The sequence below is a fragment of the Prinia subflava genome (genome assembly GCF_021018805.1).
Source record: "Prinia subflava isolate CZ2003 ecotype Zambia chromosome W unlocalized genomic scaffold, Cam_Psub_1.2 scaffold_22_NEW, whole genome shotgun sequence".
Taxonomy (NCBI): Eukaryota; Metazoa; Chordata; class Aves; order Passeriformes; family Cisticolidae; genus Prinia; species Prinia subflava.
Genome location: NW_026960606.1, coordinates 7,120,107 through 7,136,076, shown reverse-complemented (window position 1 = coordinate 7,136,076; position 15,970 = coordinate 7,120,107). Strand labels below are relative to the sequence as shown.

The window sequence follows — 15,970 nt, the reverse complement described above, 5'->3', positions numbered from 1 at the left end:
AAGAGGAAGAAACTCACGTGTGAGGAAGCCCGCGGCTTTTACAGACGCTGCTACAGTACATGGCTGTTGGAGTCAGGGAAAACGCAAAAACCACAGATCAGTGCTGCCTGTGCCAGTAAAAAAACACCCGCCCATGTTTGCCTGTGCCCCCTCCACCACACCTGGGAACCACCGCTACCCCCCATGCCTAAATTCCCCACCCACGAGGGGCCACCCTTCCCTACAGCCAGAGTTCTGTGCTCTGTCACCCCCACGCACTCGAGGGTCACTTCGGGGTCTCCAGCAAGGAGCACTCACCCCCTCTCCCAGGACCTCAGCTGCTCATAACTGCTGCAAAGGAGTCCCTGGTCTTGGAACCGATTTGTCCTGGGTTTTTGATGAACTGCCGGTGTGGTCCCTGGTCAGTGTGTCGTGCAAAAAGTGACAGTCACGACCAGGGCAGTCGACTTTCCAAAAGTTTATAAAATCCACGAGTGGAAATCCAGCTACAGTGTGGGGTTTCAGACCGAACGAGAGGCCTTGGCGTTGGACGTCAACTTATCCAGGTACCAGGCTCCTGGGATCAAATCCTGGCTAGCTCCAGACCCCAGTGCATTACCCCGATAACGGACCAAAGGCAAAAGACAGAGGCACCCCTTTCCTTGGGACCACAGTCCCACAGCTTTCTTGTAGAACTCACTCCAGGGGAAAGGGCCGAGCCATGTGCTCGAGGGGTTTTATGCCCGGGGAAAAGGGGGCAGGGAGAGGGAGAGGAACTGCAACAAATGGGAAATGACCCAGGGAGGGGGAGGGGGCATGGGGAGGAATTGAATAGGGGATACCAAAACCCAGAGGGGGTACGAAATATATCACATGCAAAATATAACAAAACTACTTTTGTGTGCAAATACAACAAACCACCCAGTGCAATATAATAACAAGAATGAACTACTTATTTAATGCACTGCAACACCCCACGAAGGTCTGTCACCTCTGAGGGGCCAGCCCTCAAAGAGAAATGGCTTAAAATAATTTTGCGAGACTGCTCTTCAGAGGTGTTTTGTAAAATAAAGACTTTAATAAAAAACAAAAATAACAAACAATACAGAAACAAAAGCCAAGCACAGGGGTCAGAGATGCCTGACACTTTGCTAAGACACCCTACGAAAAGCACCTGAGCTCCTTTGTGCACCTTCATAAATACTTAATGTTTTAGGAGGGTGTCTTGGTTTAAAAGACAGGTATCTGCTAGGGAGCAGCAGGACCTCCCTAGAGATGGAGAATTCAAATTCCCTCCCTCCAAATTATTCTAATTTAGAAAATTAAAGGGGCTTTCAGGCAGAGGTATGGGGATAGGAATAACAGTTCTTTACTAGTATATATGACAAAACCAACATACAAACAACAACTACAGCATTCATAATAAACAGAACCAGGAACCTCGAGGGCTTTCTTTCACAAAAGCCCAGGGGCAGTTTGATCTTGGCGCCCCTCCAGGACTCCGAGAGACCAAGCTGAAACGGTGGAAAGTCCCGGGCTGGTGGATGAGATCAGATGCTCTGCGCTGGTAGCTGGAGCGGCAGGGATGTCCCGGCAGAGCAGGGCAGGGCAGTGCAGGGCTACAGAGTAGCAGAAAAGCCTCAAAGCACAGAGGAAACAGCAGCGGTGGGGGCAGGGCCAGGCCGGCCCAGCAGAGCAGGAGGAGGTGATATCAGAATTCCTGGGCACACGAGCAGATGATGGTAGATTTCCCAGGACGGGATGGGGTGGTGACAGTGAACTCCTCCCGCAGCCAACAGCAGCCTGACCGTCCTCTCCAATGCCAAGAGCAAGAGAGAGAAACTGCCCCAAAACTCACCTTATCTCTCCCCTCTGAGAGAAAACTCCCAGAGACCCAAAAACAAAAGGTGTAGTCCAGTGCTACAATCTCCTTTGGCCACTTCTTTGTTTTGGTCAAGCACTCACAAGTACCCAGTAGTTAGTCTCCTAGCAACTTATGGGGAAAAATTATATAAGTGAAAAAGAAACAAATCTAATCCCCAACAGAGAGATAACTTGGCCCGCTGCTAATAGAAGCAGCTACAGATGTTGAGATAAGTTTCTAAAGCCCAATAGGTGCTCTCATGCTGGCACTGGGCCAGTACTTATGCAAAGGGGACAGAACTTTCTAGTTTGGCTTCCTTATATGTTTAAAGGTAAACTAAAACTCATTCCCGTATATAGAATCATTTGCTTGGGTGTGGAAATGCATTACTACAATTAAGTTCATTTTTTTCCCCCGAGTGAAATCTCTTCCCAAGACACATTATTTCTCATTGCTAGGGTGTAACCATGGTTTATCGTTCCATCTTCTGCTAACTAAGGATAGTAAGTGTTCTGTAAACACTCAGGGCTATTTCATTCTTGTGTAAGGCTAAAGGTTTCTCACCTGGAAATGAACTGGTGAAGTTCTTGGAGGGTCTCGGGTAAAACCACAGCTTCAGTCCTAAGTAATAGTCATGACAAATTCCCTTCTACATGAATTTATTCTATCTGATCTGTGGGGTTTCATGCATTTTATTTTTATCAGCTGTGTCCTTTGTGTGCAGCTGACTAACTGAATATCATTGTATGATGTCATATCTGAAAATAATTTCATAAAAGATAAGCTCCTGGACTTGAAAGCTTTATTTTGCAATAATGTATTAAGCATATACCCATGTGCTTTCTTTTATTAATGTTTGATTCACAGCTGCAGCAAGAGTCAAAACCAATTATGCAGGAAGATAAGAAAAAGAAGGGAATTTCTAGTACCAAATCTGAATCTGCTGTTGAGTCAAGATCATTTAAGAGAACAAAATCTTCTCCAGTAGATTCTTGGAGTAATGAAGATCCGGTGTCTTCATCAGGTAAATTAATCATTTCAAGTGTAATCTCAGGGCAACTTGCAAATCCAATTAGTTGACTTAATTTTGCACTTACTCTTGCCTTAAAGAGGAGCAGGCTGTCAGTGCATATTATTCTTGAGAGCATATTTTACGTGCTGTCATTTAATGCATATTTCAGAGCCTCGGGGAGGTGATAATTTTCCCACTGTGGACCCTGTCATAGTATCAGAATTCTATATTTGCCGTTCTCTCTCAATAATGTCAGAGAATCAATATTAATATGAACCAGGTTCTTTTGTAGGCCAAAATAAGGAATAATCCAAATGCAAGACACACATAAAGGTTTTAATTTGGATTATAATTAGAAGATTGAAGTCTCAAATGGATTTCATTACTTTTAGCCTCTGCTAACAATGCAGAGATGATCCATAGTGGAATGAAAGAGGAGTGTGTAATTGAGAAATGAAACACTGGATTTTATTTTGCTGGGTTTTCTGCAGTGGTTCCTTGTGCATCTTAAGTGGTTCAGATAAACTAGATCATGCAACAGCCTATTTAACAGACAAAAATTTGGTAGTCCAATTTGTAAGAGGAAACAGTACAATTACCTATTAAAGGAGAACTACATTTGTTGTAAAATATTGTTACCTTTTTTAAGGGCAACCTCTGAATTTTATTTATTACAAGGAAATCACTTGGAAGGAAGGAATTGTTACCAGAGTTTTGGTTGTGGTTTTTTGTTTTTTGTTTTTTGTTTTTTTTTTGTTTTTTGTTTTGCTTTGTTTTTGTTTTTGCTTTGTTTTTGTTTTTGTTTTTGTTTTTGTTTTTGTTTTTGTTTTTGTTTTTGTTTTTGTTTTTGTTTTTGTTTTTGTTTTTGTTTTTGTTTTTGTTTTTGTTTTTGTTTTTGTTTTTGTTTGTTTGTTTGGGGTTTTTTTGGTTTTTTGGTTTTTTGGTTTTGTTTTTTTCTGGAAAGCAAGCAGAACATACTTGGATGAGGGTTTTAATATTTTTTTCCTTTATTTTCTCTAGAGTATGCATTCACATCTTTGCATCTGAATTTTTTCTGATTTAGTTTGTGGAATGCTTTGATCTGCTTTTACACTTGCTCCAGACCAAACTGTCTTTATTGGGTTTTTGTTTATAGATCTGTCTTTGCTTTCATAGGGGGAATTAGTTCATGCCCCTGATACAGCCAAAAATATCCATGCCCTAAATGAATCTGTGTTGCCAGAGATGTTTATTTTCTCAGTCCAAATGGGGCAAAGCTTTCAGGAGAATGTAACATCCCTTGTAGCTGGTAAAGAAGCAGATCAGGAACAAGAGAGACAGCCCCAGAAAAGCTGCCTTTATATTCCCCTGGATCCTCTGGAATAGCAGTATCATTAAATATGTCAGCCTGTGCACTGTCCTCCAGTGAATGGGAGGGTTCAGTGTTTCACTAAACTCTGTTCATGGGTTTTGGAAGTTATGAAGTGAAACTCGATAGGAGCGTTTGTCTTCATTTGGAATTCTTGGCATCTGGCAGCAACTTCAGGGAAGATAGGGCAGGGTTGGTTTTGGGAGCCAGCTCTGCTCCTGGGAGCACTGGGGCAAGAAATGCTGGAGATTTTTTTTCCATGCCTCAAACTTTCCCTTCCTTTCCTGTATTGGGCAAAGCATCACAATTTCTTCTCTCACTCTGCTGGGTTAGGAAGTGGTGTTGGAGAGAGAGAAGAGGTCCTGCTGTACATCCACTGCTGCGCTGAACATTCCAACATGCCCTCATCCTCCTCTATCACTTCTTAACACACTTTGAACTAGAAGACAGGTTTTGGTCTTTTCTAAGTGTTTGGTAATACAGAAATTCTCAAAATGTATCACTAAGCTTTATTTCCTTACAGCTCAAGTATATGCATACTTTTTAACCATATTTCTTTACTATCTCTAACAGGGGCAGGGAAGACATCAAAATTTAAGACTGATCCAAAACTTATGGACCATGGTCAGTCCAGCCCAGAAGATGTGGACATGTACAGCACCAGGAGCTAAGCCAAGTCTGCTTTAGAGACTGCAAAATGTTACAGATAAGGGGGAGGGAAGAAGGGAAGGAATAATCTTTACAATACGTACTCTGTGAGGTATAATTTAAGCAGATATTTTCTTATGTCTAATTTGTATTATTGACTTACATGATTCTGTTTAGTGCTTACTTTGTTCCTGACTCCATATAAGCAGTAGGAATTCACTCAGTGTCATTAGTGAGACACTGAGAAAACAAGATTTTTCAGCGTCTTCTCACAGTGAGGTTTCTCTGTGCCAAACTTGCTAATAAATGTCACTTCACAAAGGATATTTCAAAATACAAACATATCTCTGCTTTGGCGCAGATGTTCATTGATCTGAATGAAGAATGTGAGGGATGGGGTTTGCAGAGGCTTCTTTGTCTTTTATCTTTCAGCTCTGGAATGAAGTGCAAGTTCCTGCTGGTCTGAGTATCCTTAAAATCTCTGTGGTTGTATCATGTGAACAGCATTGGCTTTAAAGCTTGTGTAAGAGTCACTTTTTTTCCTTACAAAATAATTTGGTACTGTTTGTCTCTTTCACAAAGGTGAATGGAAACAACTCCTTGTCCTGCACACCTCTTCAGTGTTCAAATGTCTGAAGTTGGGCAAAAACACACAACTGATCTCTAAACATCCTTTCTAGACTATGCACCTACTTCTAACACTTGGAAGAACTGTGTTTAAATTGCTTAATACGTGAAACTGATACTGAATTAATATAAAATCCATTAGAAATGTTTAGGAAGTTGGAAATCTAGTTTCAAGGTTTAAACTGCTGACAGACAGTAAAAATGTGGAAGTAGTAGGCAGCCAACTTTTTCATCCCACAAGTTTGTATGCAATATCTCATTGATTTTGGTAGGATTTCTGTGAAATTCTATGTTTTTCCATAAGAATGATATTAGAAATTAAGTTTCCTAAGATGAAACTTTCAAACACTGCTTTTATCATGGTGTATATCCCTGTACTTCTGTTCATCCTCTATTTCTCTTCATTCTGTTACCTTTCAATTAAAGAAAATATGGGCTTTGCTGTAAAATTGAGGGGGAAGCAAGAGAAAACATAGGAACAGATAGTGTGGATGGAAGGCTAAAGCCTGAAATGCTGCTGTTCTCAGCACTGGGATGTGATGGAATATTTGCTCCTGCTCTCCAGGACAAGAAATTTCACAACCTGATTCTTTCTCCAAGGCTGCTAATGCAAAGGCAAATGATCAGTGAAATACAGGCACAATTCCTGGTGTCCCTGTGGGATCAGCAAAGTCATGAGGAGATGCTGCAGGATGGAATGTGCAGAAGGCACAAATGGTGAATGAGCAAAAGAAGAAAAGCTTTTAGGATGGGTCAGAAACAAATCGATATTTTAAAATCCAAATTTCAGGTGAGGTGTTGGTCTTTGTTACACAGAGTCCAGTGCAAGGCAAAGTCAGAAAATGTGAAGTTTAAAGAAGAATTATATTAGTTAAACTTGTGTGGGATAGCTGACTGGAATTAATGTGTTTTGTTTCTTTAATCATCTCTTAAAGGCCCAGGCAACTGTCAGAATTCAGGCAGCAATCAGAGGATATTAAATCAGTCTTCAGAGAGCTCCTGGACATGACACATTTAGTGTTCCATCACCGAGAGAGGAGTAGAAAAATTAGATGGCTGGGCTTCATATACCATTTCCAGGGAAACAGATGGAGACATAAGTGAAAATTGTGAAGAAATTATCATTTTCAAGTGCATGACTGTAAAAAACATGGGATGTTAATTCGTGTTCTTATGGGTTATGGTATGTTAAAAATCATAAGTAACCACTGTAAATATGTTATATGAGAATGTAACCTTAATTCCAGCCCATCTTGGAATTCACTGATCCTGAGGCAGGCACCACCCTAGAAGTACCATTTAGGAAAAGACTAAGAATTGTCGGGAAATCCTGGCTCCTTCGTTGGCATCAGAAAAGAGGACACATTAAGATAAGCAATCAGTCCTTCCTCCCATGGGCAGCAGAGCCATCAGAGCACCATCATAGCCCAGATCCCCGGAGAAGAATGCCCTTCCATTCATAAACTTCAGAAACTTCAGTTTCCATTCACCCACGGGAAGCCCGAAATTGACACCTCGCACTACCGGAGGAAAATCTTTTCAGCCGGCCGGAGACTACTATGAATTCGAATAACCAGTCCTGGGAACAAAGAGACTGTGGGGAAATCTAGTGCCAGGGGCAAAATAAAGTGTATGAAACCCGAGCCCCGAACAAGGCAAATTTGTGAACTTCAGGGGGACATCAGTGTGCCAGATACTGCGTCCCAGTTCACCCTTGGCAATTCCCCGGGTCAGTCGTCAAGATAACTCCACTGAGGGTTTTTACTGAAATTCTGTAATTTGATCTTTTAATAAACCAAATTATATTTTAATTTGACTATTGGATTGGCATTTATAACAACTGGATGCCAGAAATTGTATTATCTGTCTCCCTTTGGTAATGTGAAAAATAGGGTTATTTAATTCATGTTTTATGGATAATTATAAACTGGAAACTGTAATATACTGTATAAATGTATGATAGATGTGTACATGCTCCACCCGCGTGCCTCAGATCCCAGTTGAGCACCTCTCCTGATTTTCCTGGTCCAGAAATAGAAGGTGAAAAATACAAGGCAAAAACGCTGTCAGAAGAAGACAATTAACATCGCCAACCTACACCCTGACTACGGGCAGCAAGCCATCCACGCTGCTACGGCTGTTAAATCACCTCAAAGCAAGGACTGAATCTGGACATTAGCACTTGAATACGGAGCGGGACTCTTTCAGGGCTTAATGTAAACACTCTTAATTGCCGGTGCTTAACAGAAACTATGGGGAGAATATTGCTGAAGGGGAAATAAAGTGTATTTAAACTGAGTCCCTAAGCGGGCAAATTTGTGTACCCAGCTAGAGACAGCAGACTGCCAGGCTCTGCGTGTCTCAGAGGTCACCCTTGGCTATTTTCCCGGGAAAAACTCTGTCAAGTAGGTATCGCTGTTTGTGGGGGTTTTGTTGCCTAAAATTCTGTGATTTGATTCTGATCCAAATTTTGTGATTTGAATTTTTAATAAACCAAATTACTGAATTTGGAAATAAATTGTCCTGGCATTTATAACAGTAACATTCTGGATAAAAACATAAAGGAAAAGCCATCTGCTCTACTCCTAAATTGTTAAATTCTAGCTTTGAGTGATGTGCTACTACAGCAACTCAACAGGAAAGGTAAGATGATGCAGATTTGCTTGGATTTTGCAGGAGTTTACTGTGGTGAGATTTTTCAGGACATAATGAAAAACTCTGCCCAGGAATTTGTGTCGTGGGATCAGGGAGAGGAGCTGCCTCAGATTGCCGTTAAGGAACCAGCACATCTGCCCTTCCCAGGAGACCAGGCCTTAGGACACTGCTTCTTCCCTGGTGCCAGAAACTGCCCTGGGGCTTCCCAAGTTTTGAAGACATTTTTGTTCAGATCTGGTGATACTGGAAGGGGTGTCTGGTCTGCAGATGTCTATTGGCTCTTCGGTTGGGCAGGCAGGAGTCAGGTGTTCCATGCAAGCCCTTCCATTGCAGCCCCTGATCTGCTCATGCTATGCATGGCCCTGTTACTCAAAGCTGTCCTGGGGCTGGATTTCAGTCTCAAATTACCCCTTAGGGCAACACTGGGATAGGACTAAACCTCAGAGTTAAACATCTTCTGGCACATAACTTAAAATGAGTGTTCCTGCCCACTGTGATGAATGAACAGGATGAGGGATGCAGTTCTGTACCTCACAGGATGGAGTCCCTGTGCTGTGTGATTTTTTGGTACGTGAGAGGAGTGAGTAGCACAGGATTATTCCAGCTCAGGGTTTGCCAGGTGGCTGCCTCATCCCTGGAAGTGTCCAGGGCCAGGTTGGATGGGGCTTGGAACAACCTGGGGTAGTGGAAGGTGTCCCTGCTCATGGCAGGAGTGGAAGAAAACAGGCTGTAAAGTCCCTTCCAACCTACACCAGTCGGTGGTGATGCTGTTGCTGATGTTATAGTCACTTTCTAAATTTAGGTTTTTTCATCAGCTGAGATTTCTCTTTCTCCTCAAGGCAGGGTATTTTCTGTTTGTTTCATTTTTATCACCAATTTTTGTTTACTATCCCCACACAGTGGGGTTAAAATTAGAAGGTTTTGGTTGTGAAACAGGTACAGCTAAAGAAAACTCTTCCCTAACTGCAGCCATAGAAAGTGGGAGAAAAGTATGGAAAGTTTTGTATTCTGGCTGGGTGTGTTCTCTGCTTTCAGTTCAGACATCTGAACCTTCAGGGGTTATATAATACTTTACAGCTGACTGCAAGGAGCTGTAGTCACATGTCTGTATTAGTAATTTCTAGTAAATATGCTATGCAATGGCTTTAAAAAAGCAAATTCAGATCTACATGATGCCATGCTTGTGAGTCCTGGGTATCCATGTGCCTGACTTGGGCTCTTGAAGATTTTAGACCCAATAGACAAATCTGTTACAGTGAAAAATGAACATAAAACATGGGAAAAGTTTTATTGTGAGACATGGTTTTATTAATTTATAGTGAAACACTGAAATGCCTCTCTAATGTATTCTTAAGATTCGCTTAAGTTTATTTCATAGTGCAATAATACAGTAATGTCATAAAAGGAAGAATGTATATTGTAATTTTTATATAAGTTATATATTTGTGAAAAATTCAATGTCCTAAAGAATGGGGTTACATGGTATTTTATAATATAGAAATAGCTTTAATTTAATGCATTTTTTATTTATGGTTGATTGTATTGAATATAGAGAGATTTGGAACCTGTTGATATTAATATTTTACTTACTTAAAACTGATTGTGATACTTTATTTTGTCATATCACTGTGAAGCACCTGGAAATAAAGGGTGATAAGATACTTTTTCTTTTAAAAGTAAGTTTAATTTTGGTCTATTGTTTTCATCTGTAGGAAAATTGTCAATTCTTTCCCTTTCAAGTACTTTTAAAGAGTTCATTTCTAATGAATAAGTCACACTTGGTTTATTAATGTTAGGGGAAAAACTTCACCCCTGAAGTACTGTAACACTCCTGGAAGAAATCACTGAAGTAACAGGACAGATCAATGCTCAGTGGCCTAAATTTTGAGAAGTGCTTCCATTTTCTTTTCTTGGTACTTTTTTCTAAAGAATGGTGTAGATCAGGACTTGGAAAAACTAAAGCTTTTATCATGCTGGAGGAGTGACACTTTTCAAGAAGGAAGCAGGTGGTAAATGTGTTTGTCTCATTGTGGCTGTGCCAGTCTTCCAAATAAAGTAATTTGCCGAGCAAGGGTCATAAATTATGTAATCCAAGGTGTAACCAAAAGAGTGAATTACTCAAAAGGAGGAAAATTGTGTGAATGAGTAATGGGGCTGTTTTAATGGCAGATTGTCACTGTGATTCTTGAACAGCTTGGGAAATACTGGAAAGGTATTGGAGTGCAGCAGTGTTGTTATCTTGCAGTGAAAGCTTGGAGTATTTCAGTAAAATGCTGAAAATGTATTTTAAATCCAAAAAGAAAGAGAGGTCCTACTAAGCCAATACTTTTTTAAAAAGGACAATCAGTAGGCACTGGGTTGTGTGTGGTTTTTATTTTAAAGTGCAGGATTCCCAGAAGCCAAACTCATCTGTGCTGCAGCCAAGAAAGGCTGTGCTTGAAGCCATTCTAGAAGTCATTGTATCTTTCTTCCTGCCCCTGATATGCTTTTGTTGTGGACCCGAGACAGAGAACAAACCCCAGTGAAACCCTGGGTTCACTGTGGGCAAACACCCTTGTTCAAGGTGCAGTTAGTCCTTTGTCCTTTTGTTTACAAACATAGGAGATAGATTTTGCTGCAACAACTGAAAGAAATTCCAATGCTGTGACCAAGGAATAGGTGTAAACTGAACCTGTCATGGTTTCAAGCCTTGGTAACCTTTTCTGGGCTCTATTTGTAGCAGTCCTGATACCAGTATTTGGGTAATCTGTAGCTTGTGCTCTGTTTGTGTCACTCTCAGGACCCCTGCAATGCTCCAGGAGGAGAGACTGGTCTTCATAGCCATCCTGAACCAAATCTGAAATGAATTAAGATTAAAGATCATGAGCAGTTCCATCTTCCACCATTCATTTTGATCAGTAACTTTGGTTTACTTATGTTTCTCTTTGAAGAAATTAAATGAGCCTGGATGTCATTATAGAATGCATAACTTGGCATTTGGTTCTGCTGAGTTCCAGAAACTTGGACAATAAGAGGAGGAAATGGGTGTGCTGTGGAATACAAAGCTCTCAGCTGTTCAGGTCTGCTAGCACTGGGTTTATTTGCTGTTACCCAAGTGGGCACTGAAAACAGAAACCAACTCATAGCCTCTGCAGTCCTTCCTGAGGCCAGGTCCAAACCCGCTGCATCCAATAAATGCCAATGATGTCGCAAAGTCAAGAGTTTGGGGTTTGTAACCTGCCTCATTAAAGCATCTCACCTAAGGAAAAACTGCCCATTGCATTTCTGCATCCTTGAATGAAATCTGACAGCCCCAGGTAAGGGTGTTTTTATCAGCCAACCTGAGGCTCCCACTGAGCAACTGGGAGCTGGAGCCAGAGGGGAATTCCCTGTCAATCAGAAGAATGGAGCATCTGCAGGAACCGCTTCTTCACACTTCTGCCTTGCATCTGAAGAAGGATCATGCAATTTCTTTCACTGAGGTAAATATTAACTTCTTTGTTGTGGTCTGTTATAAAGCAATCTTCTGGCAAGACTGAGAATCTCTTATCTACTGCTGTAATATTAAGTGTTGTTGGGCTTTAGCCAAAGCAGTAGTCTTTCAAGAATTTGCTAGGCATTGATTTTTAGAGATCATTATTTATCCTTTGAAAAGCAAAGATTAAAGTTTACCTTTTGCTGTTAATGTAACTGTGGTTGGTATGTTTACATAAGCAGCCAGCTCCTGTCAAATTAGGAAATCCATGCTGGGATTTTATCAGTTATGGATTAGTTTTGGAAGCACTGTGCTAAGAACAATGCTTCTGCTAACTTCAGCTTCAGTGCAGGTAAACTCCACAGAGTTTGGATGTAACCTGGGTAGTGTTTGGGGTGACCACAGAGTCAGGATCTTCTTCTGCAGTGAATGTTGAGCATTTTTAAGGACTCTTTAAATAATAAAGGAGCAAGATGAGAGGGAGTGTGCTAAGGTGTGAGTTTGTCATCACTCATCCTTGCCAGATGGGTATTTTCTTTTCTCAGAAAAATGAAAAATTAATCGACAAAACTTAATGGTAGATGCATCCAATTACAGGATTCCCTCCTTCCCATCTCATCCCTCTTAGATGGCTTCAGGACCATGGCTTTGTCTTTAAAAACAATGTCTGTTCCAGGAAATTGTCTGCAAATACAGTCCAAGTTTGTTATCTGTAAAAGGTAACATAAGCCTTAAAGGAGAAGAGAGAAGTGCTCCTGACAGATGCCTTAGAGTGTTGAAATATAGGTTGTTAAAAAGATACTTCACATCTGATTTCAAAAATTCAGAAATACCAAGATTAATGAGATATTTTTATGGAACTACCTTGTTTCATAAAGGAAAATATGCTGGGTAAGTTATCAGGAAGCTGTATCAGTTTTAAGTTAATTAGTAATTCTTTATAGAGAAGGATGCTGTAAAACAAGCTCAAAATCCACAATCCACAGCAGCAGAAAGGGAAGTTCATTCTGCTGCTGGCAAAATCTGGAAGAAAAGGTCTTTTTCCCCCATTGCCTCTAGTATGTCCTTTCTGGAAGTCCTGCTGTGTGTCCTGGTCCTGGCCAGCCCCTTGCTGAGTGATGCGTCACAACGTAAGATCTGGAATTCTGCTTTGTGGCTCATCAGAGCAGGAACGTGACCATGTCCGCTCCACTGGGGACTGCTGGGGGGGCACGGCAGTCCCTCTGGGGGGGATTGCTGCTTGGGAATTCTCCTTAGGCTTTAGGCTGGGTTTATTTTAAATAACAGCAAAACAATGCAAATGTGAAAACTTTGGTGAGACAGCTGCTGTCTTGTGTTTGGCATCACAGGGAAGAGGTTACAACCATATGAATTTCACCTGATACTCAGTATCCTGGTGTGTTAGGATCATTTTGAGTCAGTCTGAATTTCAGAAGGATGTGGAGACTGACAGTGGTCGGATTTTAGGCTTCAAGCACTGCTAGAGTCTGTGTGAAAGACAAGCAAGCAGCTTTCTCATTCTGGCTTGGGAAAATCTTAAGGAGGAAACAATAACAATCTTTGGGAAGTGAAAACCATCAGCAGGTGGTGTTTTTCTAATGTGTTTACTGGCAAAGGATGTTTACAAAGAGGTGAAGACTGAATGACTAATCATATTCATTGTACTGAAGTACTGTATAAAAGGAAGATTTAGAAGAATAAAGACTGCTCTCATTTTTGCACTACGCTGAGAGTAATGTCGTTGTTCCATGCCGTCCATAAACTATAATGACAGAAGGGTATTTTTAAATGGGTTAAATGGTTTGGTTCTTTTTCTGTGGGAAAAAAACCACTTGGTATATGGGTTAAAAAAGTCATACACTGTTGCGGTGCCTTTAGAGAACTCAGTCTCTCTGCCTGCCCAGGCTAGCTCAGGCTCTGTGGCAGCTAAAAGGTACAGCCAGGCGAGTCATGCAAGCCGGCTGGTCCCTGTGAGTTCTTGTCCTGAGAGGCTGTGTGAGGCGGTGGAGAAGCGCTGACAACAATGGAGAAAAGAAGGGAGGAGCCAGTCGAGTAAACTAACAGAAGGTTTGTTTGGGGGTCACAGGGGACCTCCTTACCACCTGCCGGATCCTCAGACTGTGCCCCCTAGGCTCTTGAGACATGATGTTTTATACAGCAGTGTCGTGGGGCGTGGTAAGGAGGTTACAACCAATGGGCTTCAACCAAAGAGGTGGTACGAACATGGGGTGACATTACAGAAACCAATCAGGGACAACAGGGAGGGGTTTACACAGACCATGAGGAAAGATTGACAAATAACTGAAGAGTTATATGACTTGGGGAATTCCAGGATAATACCAACAGGGGGAAATAGGGTACAAGGAACATACCATTGTACAATCAACCTGCACAAACCTAATAAACTTATTATGAACTTAATTCCACACCACCACAATACACTTTTTTTTTATAGCAAGTGTTCTTAGACTTTTTTTGTTACTAACAGGGAAAAAATCATCAGTAATTAAGAGCATGAAAACCAGAATGCACTGATAGAAAAGTTATTTTATGTGAGAAGCTAAGGAATGGAATTGTCTCTGGTTCTGTTACAGTAGACCAGTATTGCCCTGCAATTATTTTATGGGAAGATTTCCCACATATTTTTGATATATTTATTTATTTTATCATCACTGTTCTGTGCCTGGTAGCTACCAGTTACTTGTAATTGGGTATCCCTAAGCTAATAGTGGTGTAAACCAGCTGCAGTTATTATTTTTCTAATAAGAGTTTTGGTTTGTGATCTCAGGAATTTTTTTATGCTACTCTAAACTTTCATTTGCAAAAAAAAAAGTTACCACTTGAAGGCTAACTTGGCATTTATGCAGACCCACAGTATTTTGAAGAGCTCAGCAGTGAGTTCCTTTATCACGTGGAATATTAGAGCATTAATAGCAAAGGGCACACACTCCCTCTCCCAGCAGAATCACAACCGGCGATTTTCTGCTGCCTTAGTATTTTTTGTATCATTGCTAAAAGAATTGTAATTGTGTTAATGATCAGGGGGGTAGCTAAAAACATTCATTATCTCCTAGATGAACCATGCCAAATGCTGTCTGGTATTTTACATTGTTCTGTAGTTTATAGCCATAACACATGACCTGTAGTCAGGTTTTATTGGAAAATGTTTCAGTGCTGGTGCCCTTTTGGGAGGAGAGCACGCAGTGTTATCTAAATGGATTGGTACAAGCCTTGGTCACTGTAATCATTTGGATTTATCTCTGATAAGCAGCAAATGTTGGATTAGATGGACTTGGATAGTGGAAAGGAAAGAGGCTCCCATCTCCCATCTTTTTTTGCAATGCAGACTGCTCCCAGCACAGTTCCTCTGGCTAATAATGCATCAGTCAGGAGTTTGTTCCTAGTGGAAAGTCCCTCTGAAAGTGGCAATGACATTAAAGCTGCTCCAGCGGTTGCCTGCTGGGCTCAGAAGGGTCTGCTCAGAGATCTTGGCCAGTTCTGACTCTGGCTTAATTCCAAACGTGGATCATCTCAGTGGGAACAGTTGTGCAAAATTATATTTGGCTCTGTTGGCAGTTTGGGGACTTTTTTGTGTGTTCAGGTTGGTGCCTGGTGTTGAGTCCAAATCCTGAGCAGGAGAGGAACAGGTAGCAAAGGATGTAGGGTGAGAGTGCCAAATGTGCTGGCATTTGATGGCTGATTCAGGCTGCTGAGGGAGTTATTTTTAGCCAGCAAAATACCTGTGAAATACTGTAAACACTCAGATTCTGGAACATAATTTACAGCTCAGTGTTTACACAGCAAAAGAGATAAAGCAGTGTTGGAGTCCTAGAAACTTAGAATTTGGGGGTTTAGTGTATAGTAATACATAGGAGCCAAGATGGAGGATTTTGAGTGTTGCCTTTGTCCTTCTTCTTCACAGGTTTAGGTGGTTTTCTGTAATTGGGTGAAAAAGATCTGCATTGCAGGCCTTGGGTGGTTATTATTGGGTCAAAAGTATAAATAATATAGGTGTCATCTTGTTATTGGGTAAAAATCTCTTAACCTTGGAAAGAGTTAGAATGACTCCCTTTTACCCTCGTTTTCTTAGAGCTCATGGCTGGTGAGTCTGTAAATACTGTAAATAGATAAGAGATAATAAACATTCCAAGTCTGAACTCAACTCTTCGTGTCTTTAATCCTGACCTCGGCAGAAATAAAGAAACCAGAACTGTCACAAATGGTGCCCATCGCGTAAGGAAAAACATCTGTTAGTGCCAGGTCAGGACTTCTCTGAAGTAAGAAAGCAGCAGAAAGCTGGGAAAGAGCAGTGAAAAGCTGGGGGGAAAGGAAGAAAAAATCCCTGGGGAAAAAGAAAAGAAAAAACAGCTCAGATCCAGGAAC

At 41.2% G+C, this 15,970-nt stretch overlaps 1 protein-coding gene across 1 annotated transcript in view; it reads left to right on the top strand.

Annotated features, from left to right (window-relative positions):
- LOC134564846 (MICOS complex subunit MIC27-like) overlaps positions 1 to 7,337 on the top strand; it is a 31,254-nt gene extending 23,917 nt beyond the window's left edge. The window contains exons 5-6 of the mRNA XM_063424069.1: positions 2,711 to 2,867; positions 4,777 to 7,337. Of these exons, the coding sequence (XP_063280139.1) occupies positions 2,711 to 2,867; positions 4,777 to 4,874 (255 nt within the window). The 3' untranslated portion in view covers positions 4,875 to 7,337. The remainder of the gene's footprint in view (positions 1 to 2,710; positions 2,868 to 4,776) is intronic.
- Positions 7,338 to 15,970: the final 8,633 nt, after the last annotated feature.